The 21,228-nt window shown below is 38.7% G+C and overlaps 1 protein-coding gene across 1 annotated transcript in view; it reads right to left on the bottom strand.

Moving 5' to 3' along the window:
• Positions 1-451: 451 nt before the first annotated feature.
• Btc (betacellulin) overlaps positions 452-21,228 on the bottom strand; it is a 38,553-nt gene continuing 17,776 nt past the window's right edge. The window contains exons 2-6 of the mRNA XM_005068158.4: positions 15,297-15,395; positions 7,625-7,742; positions 3,943-4,089; positions 3,206-3,310; positions 452-2,203 (exon numbers count right to left, since the gene is read on the bottom strand). Coding sequence (XP_005068215.1) covers positions 3,208-3,310; positions 3,943-4,089; positions 7,625-7,742; positions 15,297-15,395 — 467 coding nt within the window. The 3' untranslated portion in view covers positions 452-2,203; positions 3,206-3,207. The remainder of the gene's footprint in view (positions 2,204-3,205; positions 3,311-3,942; positions 4,090-7,624; positions 7,743-15,296; positions 15,396-21,228) is intronic.

Consider the following 21,228-nt stretch of genomic DNA (forward strand, 5'->3'; position numbering starts at 1 on the left):
GTCTTTGTCTGTCTACTGTCTCTATCTGTCTGTCTGTCTCTCTCTTCCCCTCTCTTCATTCCCCTCAAAAACTTCACTTACTTTTCTAGTCCACATGAAGCAAAAAACAGATGTCAACAATGTTTAAATGACATATTTATACTTTCCAAACCAAAGAAAATTAATTTCAAGTTCCCAACTCCCCAGGAATTACTCCAACTGGTCAATCAAATACAGCTGGAGGTAGAGTTCAAAGAAATGGTCAGAAACTTGGACAGATAGTCACAGAGGTATCTCAATGTTTCCAAATGCTTCAATTTGTAAACAAAATACATGAGTCAAGTAGAATATTTCTAATGCTTCCATGAATGGTTTCTATAAAGATAAACTTTGAAAAACAAATATGTTTGCATTTATTTCTACTAATAATTCATGATAACTATAGAAGATTTTCAAGGAAAACTATGGCTGCCTTGTTTAAAAATAAATTTATTTTATTCCATTACAACCGCAACAGCCTATATAAACAACAACATAATATATGCAAAAATTTACAAAATACACTCTGAAAAGACATGAAATTTCTTGAAATTCTTCTTAGATGTCAGAATGTCAAGAGACACCATTAAAAGTTTCAGCAATAAGTTCTTTAAAGAGGTTGCACTGGTCAGCCAACCAGGAAGGCAGAGACACTTAACAGAGTTGGTGGTATTTTCAAGTGTTCTAGTGATCATTCATTTCAAGCCTGTTTAGCATCAAAGATGACTAGAGAGGAAAAGCATACACAAGCCCATAGAGACGTTAGAAAATAAAGCATGAGTCTGAATCAGCTGTGGGTAGTCTTGTTTCAAGGATGGCCATTAAGTCACCAGGAAGGAAATTCATTTTGAGACATGTCAGTTCTTTCAGTTGACTACTATTGACAGGTGAGCTACTTCTTCATTAGTGAAACCGCAGTCTATGTCCACGCACACACTTTTGTTTAAATCTATGGATTCTCTATTGTGAAGTAAAATTTACAAAGATTGTGACAGGCAGGAAGCACCACTGTTGAGGACATCTTCCCATTGGCTTTTGTAGGTGGCCTGCCTAATCAATGTGGCAAATTCCATGGTTTATAGAATGGTGACTAAAAATAAATATGTTTTTGCTTAATATGTTTTCTACTAAATAGAGCACACAGTCAAAGGAATAAGTGGCAAAATGTTTCAAATAATAGATGTTATGGTCAGGATGTCATGGCATCAAAATTCACCTCAAAGCAATCATGCATGCATTGGAAATGAGGCTATGGTCTCATATGGTCACATATGGTCAGCTGCAGTGTATTAACAGTCTTTTACTGTGCTGTTTATACTGTACTGAGGATAAATACCTACCAAGGACTTAAAGAGCACCTGTAATTTACTTTCCCACCTCTATTTATTACTATAGGGGGCAAATCTATTTTGTTTGGAAATATGAGAATTTATTCATGTCACTGAGACTTTATAGAAAAGAAAAATAATACTAATAGTAATAATAATAAAATATAACTTTGCGGAAATCGTGACGATGACATCAGCACTGGCCATGACTCCATATTCTGTGCTAATGTGGGGAAATTGCCCTACCATCTCAGAATCATAGCAAGACACAATTCAGGAAGAAATCCTGGGTTATTTATTGATTTATGTTACAAGAACCTAAATTAACACAATGATAAGAGCACCAGCTATGAATCTACGTCAATTTCTGTTCTGACTCTGACAATTCCTCAATCTCTAAATCTAAGTGAAATTATTTAACTTTTGTATATATAGGAACAAGAACAAAATATGCTATCTCACAGACTGTTGGAAGGATGAAAGGAAATAATATATTTCAAACTCAACATACGACAAGTGTACAAAGCTGGTAAACCTTGTTATTGACTCGATTCTTAAAATCTAACCTCTTTCCTACTTTTTTTCATTTGACTAATAATCCTGGCAATGAAATTTATTTTTAAATGTCCCTTCTTATTATTGCTACTGAGTCAAGTCCTTTTTCTCAATTATTAGACCATAATAAAAATATTACTAAAAATAATAACAAACAACACAAAGTTACAAATAAAAATAAAATAGGAAATACAATATTTAAACATTCATTTATACTAGCTGTTTTCCTGAGACATGTTCTGTCCATCTGCAATGAGTAAGGTGTTTTGTAGCTTGCCACCAGCTTGCAGTAACTTTATAACCTATGAGAATGAAGAAAATAAGAGCACCAACTTTAAGATAAAGTAATATACAATAATTACAACAATAATAGCTAATCCAAACTCAGCATTTGTGTTTGGAGTAACTAGAGTTATCTTTGAAATAAATGAGAAGAATACTGTAATTCCTCAGCAAGTGTTATTGTTCACTATTGGCTACTGAGATGTTTGTGAAAAGTATTGTCACATGAGAGTTATGGAAAGCAACAGATTTCTCACACTTAGGGTGACAAGGAGACATCAGAACTGATTGCTGCCAGCCTCTCCTGTAACCTAGAGGAACTACCCAGGAATTTAGCCGACCCTATGAACAGTTAGCAGGAAGAGAGAAATTATAATTCCTTATGAGTCTCAGGTGCCACCAACTATGAAGCCACTGTTCATGTGGGTAAACGGCTTCTTGCTGCTGTCAGAGTCCAGTGTCATGGTGGTCCTCTTGAACTCTTGAGAGGGTGACTTGGCAATACTCTCATCAGATTATCTCTTGAATAAGCTGAGAGGATCTATGACTACTGGTGGGATCCCAACTTACAAACTCTTCAAGAGTTGAGAACTATGCTTCATGTATGCTAATTCTCCATCACCATCTTCTTCTTCACACTACTATTATATTTCCTCTCTTGACATGTATAAATTAAAATATGTCTTCTTTTACTCAGAAATGTGGAAAAAAACATACAAAATAACCACGGCAACTATGTAGCATCAGAATGTCTATTTCTGGGGTAATACACTCAAGACAAGGAAAAGAATGGGATTGTCTTTTGAACATAAAATTAGAATGAATTATTTTAGCATGATATAACAAAAACTAGTTATTTGTTTCTACTTTTCTGTGTTATTATGTAATGATACAGTTATGACAAAACTTTTCAGTTCCATAAAGAAAATAAATTTATTTCTGGATGTTGGTATATACAATTCAATCTGATCAATCATTGACCCACTTATAGGCTTCCCACACACTATGCTCAAAATACTCACCATTAGGCAATATTGGTCTCTTGAATATCTTCACTTATGGGAGTTTTATCTTTACCCAGAGTTTCCCTGTTCTCCTTCCTTTTTCTACGATGTTTCTGAAGAGGACTTCAAAAATAACATTAGAAATGAGTCTGAATATGTCAGTCCATGACAACATACAAATATTCCATAGGAGAGCCTGTGGCCTTCTCTCTGTACTCTTCAAGATGTGTAAGTTCCTTTTCATCCTAAATCCAGTGCCTTCGCTTTTGACACATTTATTTTTATAAGTTCAAGTGCTAGCTTCGACAGGCCACAGTGGGGGTGATACACATTTATATAAGTAGGAATAATCTCCTACCTGATTATAAGAGAGATTAGTGATTTGAAGAGAAGTTTCCATGCAAAGTTAATTCACAGTGTAATCAGAGCTCCTTTTTATTTAACTTACTAACAAACACAAAATACACTACCCTCATGGATAAATGATTAGAATTTTTAGCTCAAAGATAATCTGTAAATTTTGTTTCAATTTATAATATTCACTCCCACTAAACTGATGAAAATTATCTGCAATGCATTTCACTACTAATATAAATCTTATATCAATAAACACATGCCTCAGAAAGTTGATTTCCTTAAAACAAAGCAAAGGGGAAGAAACAGAAAAAAAATGAAGAGAAAGAAGAAAAGGAAGAAGAGGAAAAGTTAGATGTAATTTCTAGGGTTTACATAAAACTCCTTGCAGATACACTTACTGACAGCAGGTGCAGACACCGATGACCAAAATGATGAATACCACCATGACCGCAATCAAGCAGATAACCAGGATCTGCCCTCTGTCTTGCTGGAGGTAAAACAAGTCTACGCGCTCACATCGTGCCCCAAAGTAGCCTTTCTCACAGCTGTACAAGGAAGACACTTTTATGAGTCTCTACCTCCTTTTGGACAAAGTTACCACTGTTTGCATTGCTTAATGAAAGTAAAAGAAGGCAACTCTCCTCTACCTTGTGCAAGAGCAACTGCACTTTGTACCACTGAAACCCACCATCACTAGAACACTATTAACTTGTCTGAAAGGAACAGACCTTTGTGGCAACCTATTAAAATGTTTTGCTATTTTATTCTTTCAGTTGGTGCATAAGGAGATGCTAAAATTCACTCCACAGCATTTCCAATTGATAAAAACCTCATGACAAGGACAGCAAAAGCTGTACGCATGCTCCTTTTATTGTAGGGTAAGACAAACATTTAACTGCATCCAAGAACTACCTTACAATAACATGATTTCATATTGTCAAACTTGGTAGTTATAGCCTTTTTTCCCAGGCAGAGTCGGGTGGATCTCTGTGAATTCAAAGGCAGCCTGGTCTATAGAGCAAGTTCCAGTCAGGGCTACACAGATAAACCCTGTCTCAATAAAACAAACAAATGAATTACACATTTCTTATAGTCAAACACAGTAATGTGCATGAAATCCCATGACTAAATGTCCAAGATCAGAAAAGATGATTTCTATGGAATCTCCTAACACACACACACACACACACACACACACACACACACACACACACACACACTCACACTCACACGATTCTAATTCTATAACTAGGGGGACCACAGGTCAGAAAGTATTCACAGCACACAGCTATATCACAAGTCCTGTCCCAACCTGCTCTGTTAGCTGAGTGAGTAAGGCTATATTTCCAGGTATGTTTACCACTGCTTCCATTTCCCTCACCCAGCGGTCTTTTATGTCATGGTCCTCTTAAAGGGAATTCGACCAGAATCAGTCAGGAATCTCAATGGAACCATGGCTTCCTCTAGTCTCTCACATCTCTGTCAATGTAATCTCAAAATAAACTTCAACTCAGCGGATTCCCTAAGTCTGTGGTTATAGTTAGGGAAACTTTTGACCAAGCTGGGAATTATTCTTGCAAGGCACCCTGAGCTAATGGCTCCATGATATATATAGACTCTGCATAGCATTCTGAGTTGTTATAGAACCTTAAAAGATACATAAAATATTGAGTACATTTTAATCAAATTTATCTCTTACAACACTAGCATCATTGCACTAATATTTTCCTTTATTCTCCACAGATACATCCAAACACAAAGAAATAACTGTGTCCGTGCAATTATTTACATCTCAAAACAATCAAATCCTGCACCTTGGAAAGGTTTTTGTGCTACTTGATTTATTTCTAAACCTCAAGATTTACTGCCAGGCTGTTCCATAGCTGATGCTCAACAAGAGCCAATGCAGTGAATTCCCACAAAGCCAGTTATTTCTCCAGTAAGGAGATCCCAGCTGCCAACGTTGTAGCTGGCAAAATGCTTCTAACGGCAACAGAAACAAACTCAGAAACTGTGTCAATGGAAAAGTGAACTGTTGTGTAGAGAAAGGGAGGCACACCTATGGAAGCAGCAAGAAGCTCTCAGGATAATGAGGAAGAACTGCTTCATTGTCTTCATTCTCCAGTCAAAACACAGACTAAAGAGCTGGAGCCCTAGTGCAGTGGTTAAGAAGAGCACTTAATTCTCTTGCAGAGGACCCAGGTTCAATTCCCAGAACCCACAGGGAAGCCCACAGCCATTTGTGTTTCTACTTCCATATGATACAATACCCTCTTTCTGGCTGCCACAGTCTCTCTCTCTCTCTCTCTCTCTCTCTCTCTCTCTCTCTCTCTCTCTCTCTCTCTCTCTCTCTCACACACACACACACACTAAAATAAGTAAATTTTTAATTTTTAAAAGCCACAGCTGATAACTTAGAAATGCATTAAAGTATCAAAATGTTCTCAAAATTAGTGTTGAGAAAGATCATCTTTAATTGATCATGACAGGGAATGTTCTTGAGAGTTTGTAAAGAATATAATTAAATCTTGCAAACATCCTCACTCTCTTTTAATTAGCTTAGCTATTTCTTTAACAAGTCTACCACATATGACTTTTTAAATGACTGTTTTGCCCATAAATGGCTAGCCATTACACACTGCTCTTTAGGAATTTTTTATAATTGTAAACTCTGGGTTCAGTAGCTTTAACTGAGTATCTCAACAAGAACTTTCTGTAGGTTTCAACCCAATGAAGTCATGCTATAAGTCAAAGTTTAGCATGGCTAGAGCACCTCTCCTGTCATTTTGCCCTCAACAAACCAATTACACATCAGCTGATGACTATTTTTGTTGAGTGTCTCCCACGTGGAAAGCAAGAGGAAGAGGGAGCAGGTGCCTGAGCCATCTTACATGACCAGGAAGAATAATCTCTATAGGCTAAGAGAGGGATTTGTCTACCAACCCCTGGGAAGGAACACAGGCTTAAGCAGGGCATCTGCAGATGCACTGAAAACTAGAACTAGGAAGCTGAGCCAGGATCTGAGGTATTTTGTAGACTGAAGAAATAGGTATCAACCTCATGGCGAATGGGATAGCTGTGAATTGATCGTAGGCTCGGAAGAGAGCACAGTTAAAGAATAATAAACCTGCAGACATGGGAACCAGTTAGAGCAAAATGTACTGGGTCAAAGGGTATTCACCATTTTAAAATTAAGTATATGTCTCCAAGCCAGTAAAAGATAATAATAATTAAAAAACTCAGGTCTAGTCACACACACACACACCTTGTTTTATATACTGCCAATCCTTGTCCCACCTCTAAGTATTGTCTGTGAATATTTCTTTTTAAATTGAACTGAGTTAAATTTTGAAGAGGTCCATGACCCTTAATGGTCAAGTATGCTCCAGAGATACTTATTAAGCAACCTGTGCAGAACACACATAGTCTGAATTTAAGGTCAGAATTATGCTTAAGGATTCACTTGATCCTTCTATGAGGTAAAATTCTAGAATTCTCTTTAATGGGACATCCCTTTAGAAAAAAATGAATATTAGCAATACACAAAAATGTTGAAACCTGAACTCTTGGTCCAAAATCTGCTCCTCTCCCCATTCCCCAGTGTGCTAAGTAGGCCTTAATCATCTCTATTTATGAATACTCTGGTTTCCTCATACTGACACCTGCAAATGGACAGCATCTAGTTTGGCAGGAATTCCTTCGCATTTACATCAACTGCAGAACTGCCTCACCCATGCCAAAGAATCTGCTTTCATTTGAACCACCCAGGAGATGTTTGGGACTGACGAGATCCTAAGACAGACAGAATCGGCTTTGCTTGCGCAAGGGAGCAGAGGACACCAACAGTACAGAATTGGGTCTGGATTCTCACACTCTTATTTCAAGAGGAAAGTCTGTGTCAGTGTCTCCACAAGTATATGCTGAGCTGGGCCCTAAAAAAAGTGGCTGAAGGCAGGACCTGGCGGAACTGCATCCGGACAGATGGTAGGGTTAGCTCAGACTTTCCAATGCTGTCAAGCCCCAGGCTGAGAGCATGCTGCACCCCTCTCTCTACTCATGGGCACAGGGCCTTCTACTTACATGCAGGAGGGTGTTTGCTCATCAGCCACGAAGCGGCATCTCCCATGGATGCAGTAATGCTTGTATTGCTTGGGGCACCGAGAGAAGTGTATTTTCAGTTTCTGTCTAGGGGTTGTACCTGGAAAAGAAGAAAACACTGTTAAAATACTAATTGCCCATTTCATTTGTTGATTCACAACTAATATATGCCAGATATATGACAAAATAGCCACAAGCCAACTCTCACCAAGAGCTAAACTTCCATGTACATGGTACAGCCAGCAGTTTTCAGGATTGAGACTTGGAGAGGAGAGGCAACAAAAAGACATACAGCGGTCATTGTCGGGACCATTTCCCACTTGCCAATGATATTAAGTTGTGATTTCCTTGTCAACAATAATCAATAAACCCATTAATATAAACTTAACACAGAATAACTCTGTGGGGCAGACTGAAGAATCTGGAAGACATTTGGATAACCAATACACTGTATATTTCTGTGACGCCAAGATGTAATTCAGATCTCTCAGGATCCATGGGAGACTGCTTCCAAGCCCTTTACACATGTCTTAACACCAAGAAATCTGAATTTCTTATATAATGTTGTATAACGTTAAATACAATGTGTATACATCCTCTATAAAGTCTAAATTACTCATGGTACTTAATACAACATGGAAATCAAATAAGTTGTTGTGCTGTACTGTTAGTAAATAATAGCATGCCTATCTGTACTAAAGATCTGAACCACAACTGGATGAGTCAATCGATGCAGATATCCAGGGCTGCTCTACAAACTCAGTGGATGCCAGATTGCTGCTCAGGAGCTGGCTGACCCGGTTTTCATTGTTGAATCACTTGACTCCCAGGCTGAACACTTGTCCATGCCAAACTCTTTGCTCTCGTCCACATCAGTTAGTGGGACTCATCAGAGAGACTGCAACTCTCCTAGAAGTTACATGATACCTGCAAAGGAAAAACACTGCACAGGGAAGCACTCTCCCATTCTTCAGGTAAGGCAAGGTAGACTACGCTAGCATAGGGAGATGTTGAGCACTAAGAAAAAGCCAACGGAAACTGGGTCATGCCAGAGAGTGTGATGTGGGTCTGGACCAGGGGATGAAAAGCAAAGAGATACATTCAGGAGGTAGCAAGACCTAGTAGCAGATCATTTATGCTCCAGAAGGTCTATCTTGATTTGCAAAGCATCCTGGCCTTTAAATCTAAGCCCTGAGACTTTATATCCAAGACTTAGACTAATTCCTCTCCTTTCTGGGCTCTTTTATATGCACCCAGACTTTCAATAAACACCACGTAGAATATCATTCCAAAAGACAAATTAACCGGCAGCTGCTGGATGCAGGGTTAAAGCAGCCTCTGCCCATCCAAGCAGCACAAATCCATGCCAGCCAAGCAGTCGCCAGGCCCTGTTTTGATCACTCAGCTCAGCTCGCCAAAGAAACATGCATTTAAATATTCCCAGAGTCATCTGGATTTAAAACCCTTTCTGTGCCACCAGGCAGAAAATGTCTGATTTCTCTGTGGAACTTCCAGAGCTGAAACAGAAATAAATCACACATCTTGATATGTAACACCAAGTAAATAAAACCCAAACAAGAACCTGCCTTAGGCTGTCTCTGAAATGAGAAAGTTTGTCAGCATTCTCTCTGCAAATGGCAGAGTAATAATTATTTCTCATCCAGCATCCACTTCAGTCCCATTGTCTGAAATTGAACTTGGGTAGCCACATTCTATCATGAGGTGGATGAGAGGGGCCAGGGTGGGGTTCATTCTGCTCTCCTGGTACATGGATATTTATCAGAGTTAAAGGAGTAATCCCATGACAAAAGTACCACCAGCCGCAGCTCTTGTGTTTCTCTTGAAAATAGGACGGCAATACAACTTCCATGATGTTAGCGGTGAGTGAACTTAACTGGTCTTTTCGTTCTCATCTTAACCTGGTTCACTGCACTGTATCCAAACTGGGGTATTCCCTTGGTGGTCAGATGGTATTTCAGAACTCCACAGAGCAACTCCACCTGTCAGCTGGCCAACTAGAACCTCAGACTTGGAGAGATGCTACACATACTGTCTCACTCTGTTGTGGGACACTGGCTTCTCAATATTCTTAAGGTCAATTGAGTCAGAAACCATCAGAGTTATGACAGACAAGTGTATGCAAACATTTGATTTAAATATTTTGCAGTAGGGATCAGAAAAAATAACCATCTAGCTTGGCTCAGAAAGACCATTCGACAAGAAGCACTTGCTCTTGTTGGGTCATAAGGCTAATTAGCGTAGATGTGACAAATTTAAAGGAGAGAAATCTAAAAGGTGAAATTAAATAATTTAGTTCTAATATGGGATATTCCTGAGTCTGGCATATTTACAATATTAACACCTAATTAATACTTAAAAGTTTTTTTAAATACAAAGAGGTTTTTATAACAGTTGTGATTGGAGCTCTCAGAATGGACACTGTCTTAGTCAGGGTTTCTACTGCTGCGGTGAAACTCCATGACCAAAATGCAAGTTTTGGAGGAAAGGTTTGTGTGGCTTACACTTCAGCATTGCTGTTCATCACTGAATGAAGTCAGAACAGGAACTCAAACAGGGAAGGATCCCAGTTGCAGGAGCTGATGCAGAGGCCGTGGAGGGGAACTGCTTACTGGTTTGCTTCCCATGGCTTGCTCATCCCACCTTCTTAAAGAACCCAGGACCAACAGCCCAGGGATGTTTCCACCCCCTATGGGCTTGGACCCTCCCCCACTGATCACTAAATGAGAAAATGCCTTACAGCTGAACCTGATAGGGGCATTTCATCAACTGAGGTTCCTTCTTCTCTGATGACTCTAGCTTGTATCTAGTTGACACACAAAACCAGCCAGTGCAGACAAATTAGGTCTATAATTATCCTGGCATTTAAACATGTTGTCACCTTAATTATTTAACCAACTTGCATGTGTATATGGGTAGGTGCATGTGTGACACAGTGTGGGTGACTAAACGCATGACAAGGAGTAAATGTGGATGTCAAAGGACAACTTGAAGCATTTGGTTGTCTCCTTCTACCATGTGAGCTCCAGGAATCAAACTCAGGTTTAGGCAGTGAATGCTTTTACCAACTGCACCATCTTATCCCATCAGCCAATTATGCTTTCCATGATACTTACTCCAGTGATTATAACTTCACATTATTTCTAGCCCCTTATTTACATGCATAATAGAACAAATTACAGGAGGATGCTAAACATTGAAATAGAAACTTTACAGGGATAAATAAATACAGAGAGGTAAGGAGGGCAAATGACTACAAATTAATCCTCCCATACACATATCTTACCTCTACAATGAAGAAGAATGCTCAGAAAAAGGTACACAAGGCCCCACAGATATTGGAAATAGGCTTCCTTCTAGCATGTGAAGTGTTTTCAAAGGCTTTAACAGTCCACTTCTAAGCTTCTGGGAGCTCTTCCCAGTAGAGATTTCATTTTATAATTTTCTTATGCCAAAATCTGAAGAAGACAGTTTTATATTTTTAAAGCAAATTTCCATTCTTATCTTACCAACTGTCTCCTTGAATCAGGAGCTTGGAGAATTCACAATGAAAAATTTGGAGTTTGGGGAATCTTCATGTGTCTTACAGCTAAATGGCATTTCCTATAGAAAAGTAGAAGAGGAAGGTGCTCCTTCCTGAGAAATTGGGATTCATGGTTGATACTGGGGAGAGGTGGGAATCATGGGATTATGTTAAAGCCAGGTTAGACTGTGTTTTGGCCAAGTTGATCAGGCTAGCCATTACTGAAATAAGATCTACAACAGAGAGCCGACCTGCTTTTATCTACTAAAGGAAAAAATGGTCAATCAATTTTTGTTATAGTTTGGATAAGTATGATCAAAATCTCATGTGTTAAAGACTTGGTCACCTGCCCACAACCCTATTAGCAATTGTAGACCTCTAGAAAGACAGGTGTAGTGGGAAAGCTTGGCTCACTCAGGGTGTACCTGGAAAGGCAACTGTAGAATGTTGACTTTTTTCTCTCCAGGAATTGACTGCCTCTGACACACATGCCCACCATAAAGAGCTATCTCACCACAGGCACCAAAGCAACAAGGCCAAGTGTCCATACAGTAGAACCACCAAGACTCTGAGCCAAAATAAACCTTTTCCTGAAATCAGTTGATTTTCTTGGGTAGTTTCTGTTACAACAGAAAGCTAACTACCAGGAGTATTGAACTGTACCATGTTTGCCTACATTCAAAATTCTTCATGGCTGGAGCAAATGACCACTGGTCAAGAAGAAAGCTTGTGTTTTCTTTTGGTTTTAAATCAAACATGCTAAAAAAATTCTGAATAAAATCAGAGTTTCTTTGCTCAGCCTCCTGGCCCCCGATGCAGACTTTTTCTTGTTGCCCTTGGCTTCTCAGGCTTCTCAGCCACTCAGGGTCCAGAATGTTCTCCTCTCTCCACACTCACTCCATTAGTGAGTCCATGAGGTCCTATTTTCATAGCAACAGTTCCGGGGGTTGATGTCTCATCTAAAATGTCATTACATAATATGAATTGTTCAACTAACCACACAGTTGAATATCTAAACTGGTATTTCAACTTAAGTTGCAAATGGGACTTTATTTAGAGTAAACATTTCAGCATCATTTGGACTTCTTTGACTTATTTTACCTCAATTTCATCAGCAAATCCCATTGGCTGACTTCAAAACACATGCAACATCAGCTCAGCATGCCCTCCATTGGGCTTGAACCCATTTCAACTCTAGGCTAGAAGGTGTCTCCTTCCTTGTGACATCTCAAACTCTTCTGCTTTTCTATATGACATCTCAGTTATCTAATCTGCAATGCAGAAGCCACAGAGATGCCCACAAAGATGAACACATTAACCTGAGGAGTTCTACTCCTCTACTTTCTTGATCTCATCTTTGCCCCTTTTGTTTATTGTTTATTCCTGGCATCACAAAGAAGGCTCATTGCATCCTAGATGCCTGGAAGTATGAGTGAATGGTACATTCCTTACTCACCAGGGAATGACAAACTGAAAATGTAATTCTTAGATACCGAGCTTATTAAAAATAAAAAAAATTATTTAGACACAGAAAAATTGTCTCCATATCATGTAACACATTTCTTTGGGCCACTGGCTCCAGACCTAGGTTCTGAAAGCTTAGTGGCTTGCCAGTGGCAAGAGCCAGTCATAAAAGGTCTGCTCATGATATCAGCTACTCTTTCAAGAACCATCTGGACTCTGCCTGGACTTTGCTTTCAGGCACTTTGTCTTTTAAGTAGTCTCCTCACAGCATCTTCATTTCAATGTCCCCATATGACTTTCAGGTAGCTAATAATTTGCATCCTATAGATGGTATTATGTCAGACTCCTCTGCTTACTGTGTGTGCTTAAACAAATGACTTAGCCTCTCTGTTTCCTCAGCAGCTTCATATGAAAGTGGAAATAATAGTTAATTTCATTATTAAATCAATTAATGAATATAAAACACAACAGTACTTTGCATATGTCATAAGTTTAATAGATAATAGATATCATTGTTGATGTTGACCTCAACGTTAGATATCCTCATGTGCATAAAAATGTAGTAAATAAGCCGGGAGGTGGTGGTGCACGCCTTTAATCCCAGCACTCGGGAGGCAGAGGCAGGCAGATCTCTGTGAGTTCGAGCCGGGCTGGACTGATAGCCTCCAAAACAATACAGAGAAAACCTGTCTCGTAAAAAAAACAAAAAAATATGTAGTAAATAAAAGAGATTTATATGTGATTGAAGCTTAGTTGTTACCAACTTTAAATAATTAGTTAAATTATTATTTTATTTACATTATTATTCTATTAATTTGTTAAATTATCTAATTATTCTCATGTAAGCTTACTGCCAATTGCAGATAAAATAGTCATGGAGAGGGAGAATCAGAATATACTAGTGAAAAGATAATCAACAAAGCATAAAGGCAGACAGCAAGACAAGAAAAAAAAGAACAAAAGAGCCATAGACTGAAAAATAATAACTAAAATAAAATGTATGGTTTTCCCTATCAGTAATTACATAAGGCATAAGTGAGATGAACTCCTTAATCCTGAGAGATAGAATGACAAGATTTAACTATGTATTCATTTGTCTATGGGAGACAGCTTAGATTTAGGAAATGCATGTCCTGAAAGTGAGGGGATGCAGGCACCCACATCAATGTTGGGCAAAGGACATCAGTGGTGGTTATGCATAGATTAGACCTAAGAAGCTTTAGCTCCAAATCTGCCAGCAAACACCAAGTATCAAAGATAAGTATTATTATTTGATAAGGTTTCCAGTTCCCAACTATAAATATACATGCACCCAACACAAGAACACATAAAAATATAAAGCAAATATTGGCATAACTAAAAGGAGAAATGATACTTACCATATACTATGTCCAGCAGACAGGACACACAATGCAAATTAGCAAAACATCTTTGCTACCCACAGAAAGGCAGCAGAAGATCACAAATGGCTGAGATTAGTGGAAAATGCATTGTTTGGGGTTCAGGAAAACTGTATATGAAGAACGAACTCTAACCTATATATGTGCCATACAGCACTGCAGTTGAGGAGTGATGAGAAGCATGCCTGAGTCTATACCCTTGATGAGCAAGATGCAATAGGCTCAAATATTACATTCTAAGAAGGGCAGGAAAAGACTCCAAGTGTCTCTGGCCAGTACTTCCTAATGTTGACTCCTAGAGCCTTCTACAGTCATTGCTAAGAACTGTAATCAAGAAAAGAAATTTAGATTGGTCCAAAGCCACCCAGAGAACTACCACACAGACAGAAACAACTGTAATATTAGGACTCCATATCTCCCTTTTACGATGGATGCACCAAGACAGTGCATCAATAAAGAGACAGTGGGCTTGATCATTTCAGCCTTAACATACCTAACTGACGTATGACATATGGTCAACTTTCCTCAGAATCACCTAGGAGACACACTTCTGGGCATGTGTGTGGGGATGCTTTCACAGAGATTTACTCAAAGTGGGAAGACACATCCTGAAAATGCTACTGTGCCTGCCTGCGCAAATATAAAGGAGAAAACTAGAGGGCTCCACTGTTCATCCCTCAATGCTTCCTTATTGTGCCTATGACGTGACCAACTGCCTTGGGCTCCCAGGACCACAGACATAGCCATGTTACACTGGATCCTCAAACTGTGAGCCAAAATAAGTCCTTCCTTCCTGGAGATGATTTTATCAAGAATTTTATCAGAGCAACCAGAAAAGTAACTAAGACCCTCAGTATATGGTTGCTAAGCATGGAGGCACTAAAATCAGGGAGACTGGAGTTCAAATCACAGAGTTGCAATTTGCAGACTTGTGACCTTCAGTGCAGTAACCTTAGGGGAGTTTTGTAACCTGAAATTGCCCCATCCTTTTTGTTTAAAACTATATTATATCCTTCTTATAGTATTATTTAAATGAATAAAATATACTACATTGTTTTTAAATTTTTATCTCACTTAGAAAACTCTTACAAGTAATGAATACATTACTTCGTACAAATTCCTTAAGACAGTACCTAGTATACTACTATAAGCACAAAGAACCACCGAGTATAATGACTATTATTTTTAGAAAATGATAAAGCCTAGTGGATGTGGCTTTCCTGGATTAGCTATGAAGCATAAGCATTACCTGTGCAGTTTTCCCCAGAAACTCCACAGAGAGAGCTATTGGTTTCAGGTGTTCTGGTAGTGTTCCCATCTGCCACCACACAGTGGAGAACTGCAAGACCTTCAAATCAAAAACAGAACCAGAAAATAAATTTGAAACTTTACTTAATATAAAATATCCTCTAAAAGTCATTACCCACTATGCAAAACAGCAAACCCATGACTTCCATTGCATGCTATCCTCTCCCAGTCAGGAGGGGGACCAGGGAGCAGCAGGTCTTAATGCATTCACCTCAGTGTAAAGATAGAATTTTCAAATCAATACCACTTCCACATCTTTAGGGAGGAGACTTGGCTATAGCCCACAGTGGAGGCTCATCACAAAAACCGAGAGTAGAGGGAGGGGAGCCCTGCCACCAGGTAAATACATGGATGAAGATGCAGGGAGAATAAGTTTTGAGCATCCGTGGCACAGGAACTATTTCACTCCCCACAGCCACATGCTCTGCTGTTTCTCTGAGGTTAACTTCCTAATGTACTTCTACTGGTGAAGCTTCCAAATAGATATCCAGTCCATGGGTAATTGTTTTTATTGTTGGTATTAAACCCAGGTTTCATGTATACTTGACAAGTCCTCTGGTATCAACACATACCCCAATGATGATTATTTAAGGTTCCTCAACTTAATAATCTTTAATAGGGACCTTATATTCTCCTGGGGAAAGGAAATGTGTTATTGGAATGGCTGAGAAAACAGTACGTTGTACTTGTGTCAATCCTGATTCAAGTATGAGAAGTCATATATGCGAGCACCAAGGAAATTAGCACTGACTAGATCCTACTAGAGAACTGATGCAAACACTTCAAAATACAGTAACGACATTGTGCTTTATATTATTAGTATATCATAAATATATTAGTTAAAGAAGGTACTTAAAATACACTTTACTATTATCATAATCATTATTATTTTGTGATATTGACAACCAAACCCATGTTCTTTGGATTGGCCGGCAAGTGCTATACCACTGACCTTTAAATTATGGGGATGAGTTTTATTTCATCTTTGCCTTTCTTTCCTCATCACATGTTAATAGTTCTTGAAGCTGAATGTTGTTATATGGGTCAAGGTTTACTATGCCAGTCTTTCTAGTTCAGACATGTTAAAAACATCTATGATGAAAAGGGGAGAAAATAGAAAAGGGTAGAAGAGGCAAGAAGAGGAAAAGAAAGACCGCTTGGAAATTGGCTGCTCCTTACTTTAAGGCCTTGCTGACAGTGTTTAGTATGTGAAGTATGTGTTAAGGATACAGATCACTACACACGTCCTGGCAAATAATCATTGCTCAGTAAATTGCCTCATTGTTATGCAGCTGACAGAAATAGCAGGCATTCCTATTGGTGGCTGAAAATTATACATCTGGCCAAGAGTTGCTAGGCAACAGGTACTCTGGTTCCATTTAATTCAACAAACAATCATGAGCCTTTGGAAACACGCAGGTGGATAGGATACACTTGACCCTCAACAAGCTCTGGAGCTACAAGGCAGATAAGGAGCTGACCAATTAAACCCGACACAAAATGATAGCAATCTGCCAGGAAACAATGACTAGCAAATTATAATGGCAAGACTTTCCAAAAAGACAGTCTTTATAATATCAGCTTTGCCAGTTTTCAAATTGGAAAACACTGTCTTAAAGAAAGAGAAAGTGCCAAATGCTGGAGAAGCGTAACAGAAATGTAAACTCAAATTGCTGGTGATAGGCAAATTACCCCGGTTTTCTGGATGATAGTTTAAAAACAAAAGAAACATCCAATTCTTCTTCATGCCCAGTACTTACAGACTAGTAAATTCTATGGAAATAATGCAGGACTACACAGAATAAGTGACCTACAAAGGTCTCTGTGTGACTTGTTATAAAATATTAAGTTTCTTAAATAGGAGGTAGGAGATCATTCAGTGGGCAAGAGTACTTGCTATGTAGTCACAAGAAACTGAGTGCAGATCAGTGGAACTCTATAAAAACCTAGGCTGCCAGCCCTATTCCAAGTTCAGTCAGGGAAAAGGATGTTGATAGAGTCAGATTCCCAACATCATCATCTGCCTTTTATGAGGTTGTACACACACACATGTCCACATACACACCCACAGCACACACTTACCTTATTATCTAGCAACAGGATTAATTAAACATATTTGACCTACTTATATGCAATAAACTGCTACTCAATCACAAAAATGGTGTTAAAACATTAACAGTACATTTTAGTGTATTTCCAGAGAAGTAAACAGACTATGGAATTAGGAATTAATGTGGTTGATTTGTGTGTGTGTGTGTGTGTGTGTGTGTGTGTGTGTGTGTGTGTGACATTTCTTCATTTATCCAAATAATCAAAAGGTAGATAAACAGAAAATTGATCCAACTAGTTGGGAAAACTTTTCTTTAATTTCTATCTTCATTTTTTAATGTTTCTACAAGCACATTTTGTTTGTTGCAGGAGTGAATCCTTCTTTTAAAAAGTCACAATGTGGCCACCAAATTTCCATTATTTACACATTTTCCTCTATCACTTGCTTCTCTCTTCCTACTTAAAATAATCAGAAGCAAACAATTACTGTGGGATCCTCAAGCACAGAATTTCTAGACCACTCATCTTAGCAATCTCAGTATCTAACACAAAACATAATACATAAAGAAACAGTAAATGAACAGTCTATTTTCAAATCCAAAAATTCCAGCAGCAAATTCTGCTGGGAAACAATAAAACACAGTTAACTCATTTCTAAAGTCCAATTCATGAGTTGGTTTTCCCCCTGGAACAAAATCAGGAAGCCTTAACTCTATAGTTCATGTACTCTAATAGCTAAAATTGAAAAAGAAATGAAAGAGGGAAGGAGGGAGGTTAGTGAAAAGTAATGAAGAGACAGACTGGGGAGATGATTCAGTCAGTAAGCAGGCAGCCACACAAGCATGAGGACCTGTGTTTGGGTCCCCTGGCACCCACTTAAAAAGTCAGTATAGTTGTAAACTCTGGTTCTAGGGAAGGGGTAAGAGACAGGTATCTATGGCGCTTGCTGCCCAGCCAATGCAGTCAGTTGGTGAGCTCTAGGTTCAGTGGGAAACCTCGTCTCGAAAAATAAGGTGGACTGCAACCGAGGAAGATGCCCAACATCAACTCCTGGCCTCTAAGTTCACACATATATGCACACACACACATATATGTACATACATGGAACTTGTATAAGGAAAGGAAAGAAAGAAGGGGAAGGAGGGAGGGAGTAAGGGAGCGAGATAAGGAGGGAGGTCTAAATCTAATAGAAATGCAAAATCTACATGCTAAAAGTGCAAACATTTACTTCTCAAGATTATTGTAAAGGTTAAGTTTTATCAGAAATATAGCTTAGAGTACTACATATTTTTTTAATCTAACTGCCTTTATGCCTAGTATTACTTATAATTTAACCCATTACTCTCCACTTCTATCTAATGGAGGGAACACAGATTCCACTGAAACTGCACAATTATTCAAATATTCCATCAAACTAAGCCTATGATCATATCCACTCCACATCCTGTCATCAGTTGACATAAAGAGCCACCAGCTCAGAGGTAGAGTCCAGGCCAAGAGAGGAGGCATTTTCAGATAGAAAAGAGTTCTGAACAGCATATATTCTACCTCCTAATAACATCCAACCCCTCTCCAGCTAATAATTGGTAGCCATGAACCTCTCTGGAAAAAAATGGCATTTTTGACCTGAACAAATTCTAATAATTGAGCCAAGGTAGTTCCTCTCAAATCTATCCTTATAACAGATGATAGTAACTTTCCCCTCACAGGACTGGCAGAAATGAAGAAACAGGAGATGATTTTTAAGTACCACAGACCCCATGAGGTTTGCTGTGCCCATTTTAACTACTGGGGTTGTCACAGGACTTTATGACTTGTAAGAAGAGACTGAGAAATCAGTGAAATAGTCACAAAGCTATTTACAAAATACTAGAGGCTACTTTAAAAGGAAAGCTCTTATTCCATTCAGTAGTTGACTGATACTCATTATGAACTACGTGCTCAGTACTGATGCGAGACACCGAAGGCTAAAAGACACAGGTATTGAGGTTAACCTTAAGATCTCATATTCTGGTTCCGGGGATGCGCATGTCATCATGGTATCGTACAATTAACAAAGTGAGAGACAATGCACAAGGATCCTGAAAGAAACTCTGCCTGATGACAAAGGGCTCATCATCAAGAAAGTTTAAGATGAGTCTTTAATGGGGAATAAATGACTTCTAGAGTGTCAATTAATTACTTGCTCAAAAATGTGTAAGCAAGCTGGGCATTGGTGGCACATGCCTTTAATCCCAGCACTTGGGAGGCAGAGGCAGGCAGATCTCTGTGAATTCGAGGCCAGCCTGGTCTACAGAGTGAGTTCCAGGCAGCCTCCAAAATAATACAGAGAAACCCTGTCTCGAAAAAACAAAAAAAAATGTGTAAGCAAAATTATCATAGTGTTTTATCTGCTGCAGCAGTGGTTAGCATCCATGTGGTCATAATAATGCAGATATTGATCATTTCACACAAAGTTGTCATAAAACTGGAGACAATAATTACCCAACATTTACTATTTGGGGAATGTGGTAGTGATTAGTCAGTTCCTCACACTTTTGAGTATCTGCTGTCAAGGGAGACATGCTAGAAAATGGAAAGTTATCATTAAAAAAAATGGAAAAAATCTTAGGAAAATAAGACATCACGGTTTAAGGAAGTTCAAGGTCTAGCTTAAATACGTAGGATGTGTCCCATGAATCTTTCACTGATCACAATGTTGGCATCTGGGGCTGGATATATCTTTGTGATAAGAGGTTGTACGTGTAGAATGATTAAGTGACTTGGGCCTTTACCTATGAGATGCCAATCGTATGTGGTGCCCCTCTGCCCACCACACCTGAACTATCACTGTGTAAATGTCCAGACATCAGCAAATGCTCCTAGGGTCAGGCAAATTCCTTCACCTGAGAACCAATGCAAACCTCTGAAACCCATTTTATGTATTTTCACCTAAAGTACAGCTTGCATTTTTACCATATCCCTTTAATGTGAACCAACTGCACACTGGACAGCCTTCAGAGGCTTATGCTGCAACTTCTTAAAGTCCTTAAGTATCACCACCTCATGGAAACATCCCAGACTCAATTGTTAGTTCACTATGTGACTTAGAGCTAAGGAAGACATTATCTTTTTCCTCAAGAAAACCTTGATTTATAGATTTTTTGCCCATCCACAATCTAGTTCATGAAAAACCAAGATTTTTAAGAAAGCGTGTACCATTAAAATTATCAATGTATTTTTTAGGTGGAGAGTGCATTGTGTTTGGGGAAAGACAGGGCAAAATAATTGGAATCAGTATGTAGAAAGCATAGAACTTCCAATCAAAAGCATCACAAATTCTATTGATTTACTAAGGATTCAAAAGGTCTTTATATATCCTACTAACTTTGAACTCAGAAACTATACTTTGAAAGTATCCATCCAAGTCATATTTACAGTTTCAGTGGAAGGATTCAGTCAGCACTAAGCCAGGTCAATCTCCAGCCTCTCTCTGTGTTGCTCATTTTTCTTGCCTGTTATCTTTGAACCACCTAAAATAAGTGTAACCTCTCTTTTGCACAAAACATTCTGAAATATTTGTAGCTGGCTATTATGTTGTGCTATGGAGCTTTCTCTTAACAAGCTAAACATCATGGTTCCTTTAAACGTAGTTTATTAGTTATGTCAAAAAGCCTTGTAATCCTCCTGTAAATGTGAAGTACCACCCAACATCATCTTTAAAAAGACAGACAGGAGTGGGTTCTCATCCCCAATGCTTCTAGTAATGGAAGTCCACAGTCTATCAGCCCCTCTGGACCATCATAATAAATGCTGGGGTTTTATTCTGCCTAACATAGAACACA

Source organism: Mesocricetus auratus, unplaced genomic scaffold, assembly GCF_017639785.1.
Source record: "Mesocricetus auratus isolate SY011 unplaced genomic scaffold, BCM_Maur_2.0 Super-Scaffold_100006, whole genome shotgun sequence".
NCBI classification, from domain to species: Eukaryota; Metazoa; Chordata; class Mammalia; order Rodentia; family Cricetidae; genus Mesocricetus; species Mesocricetus auratus.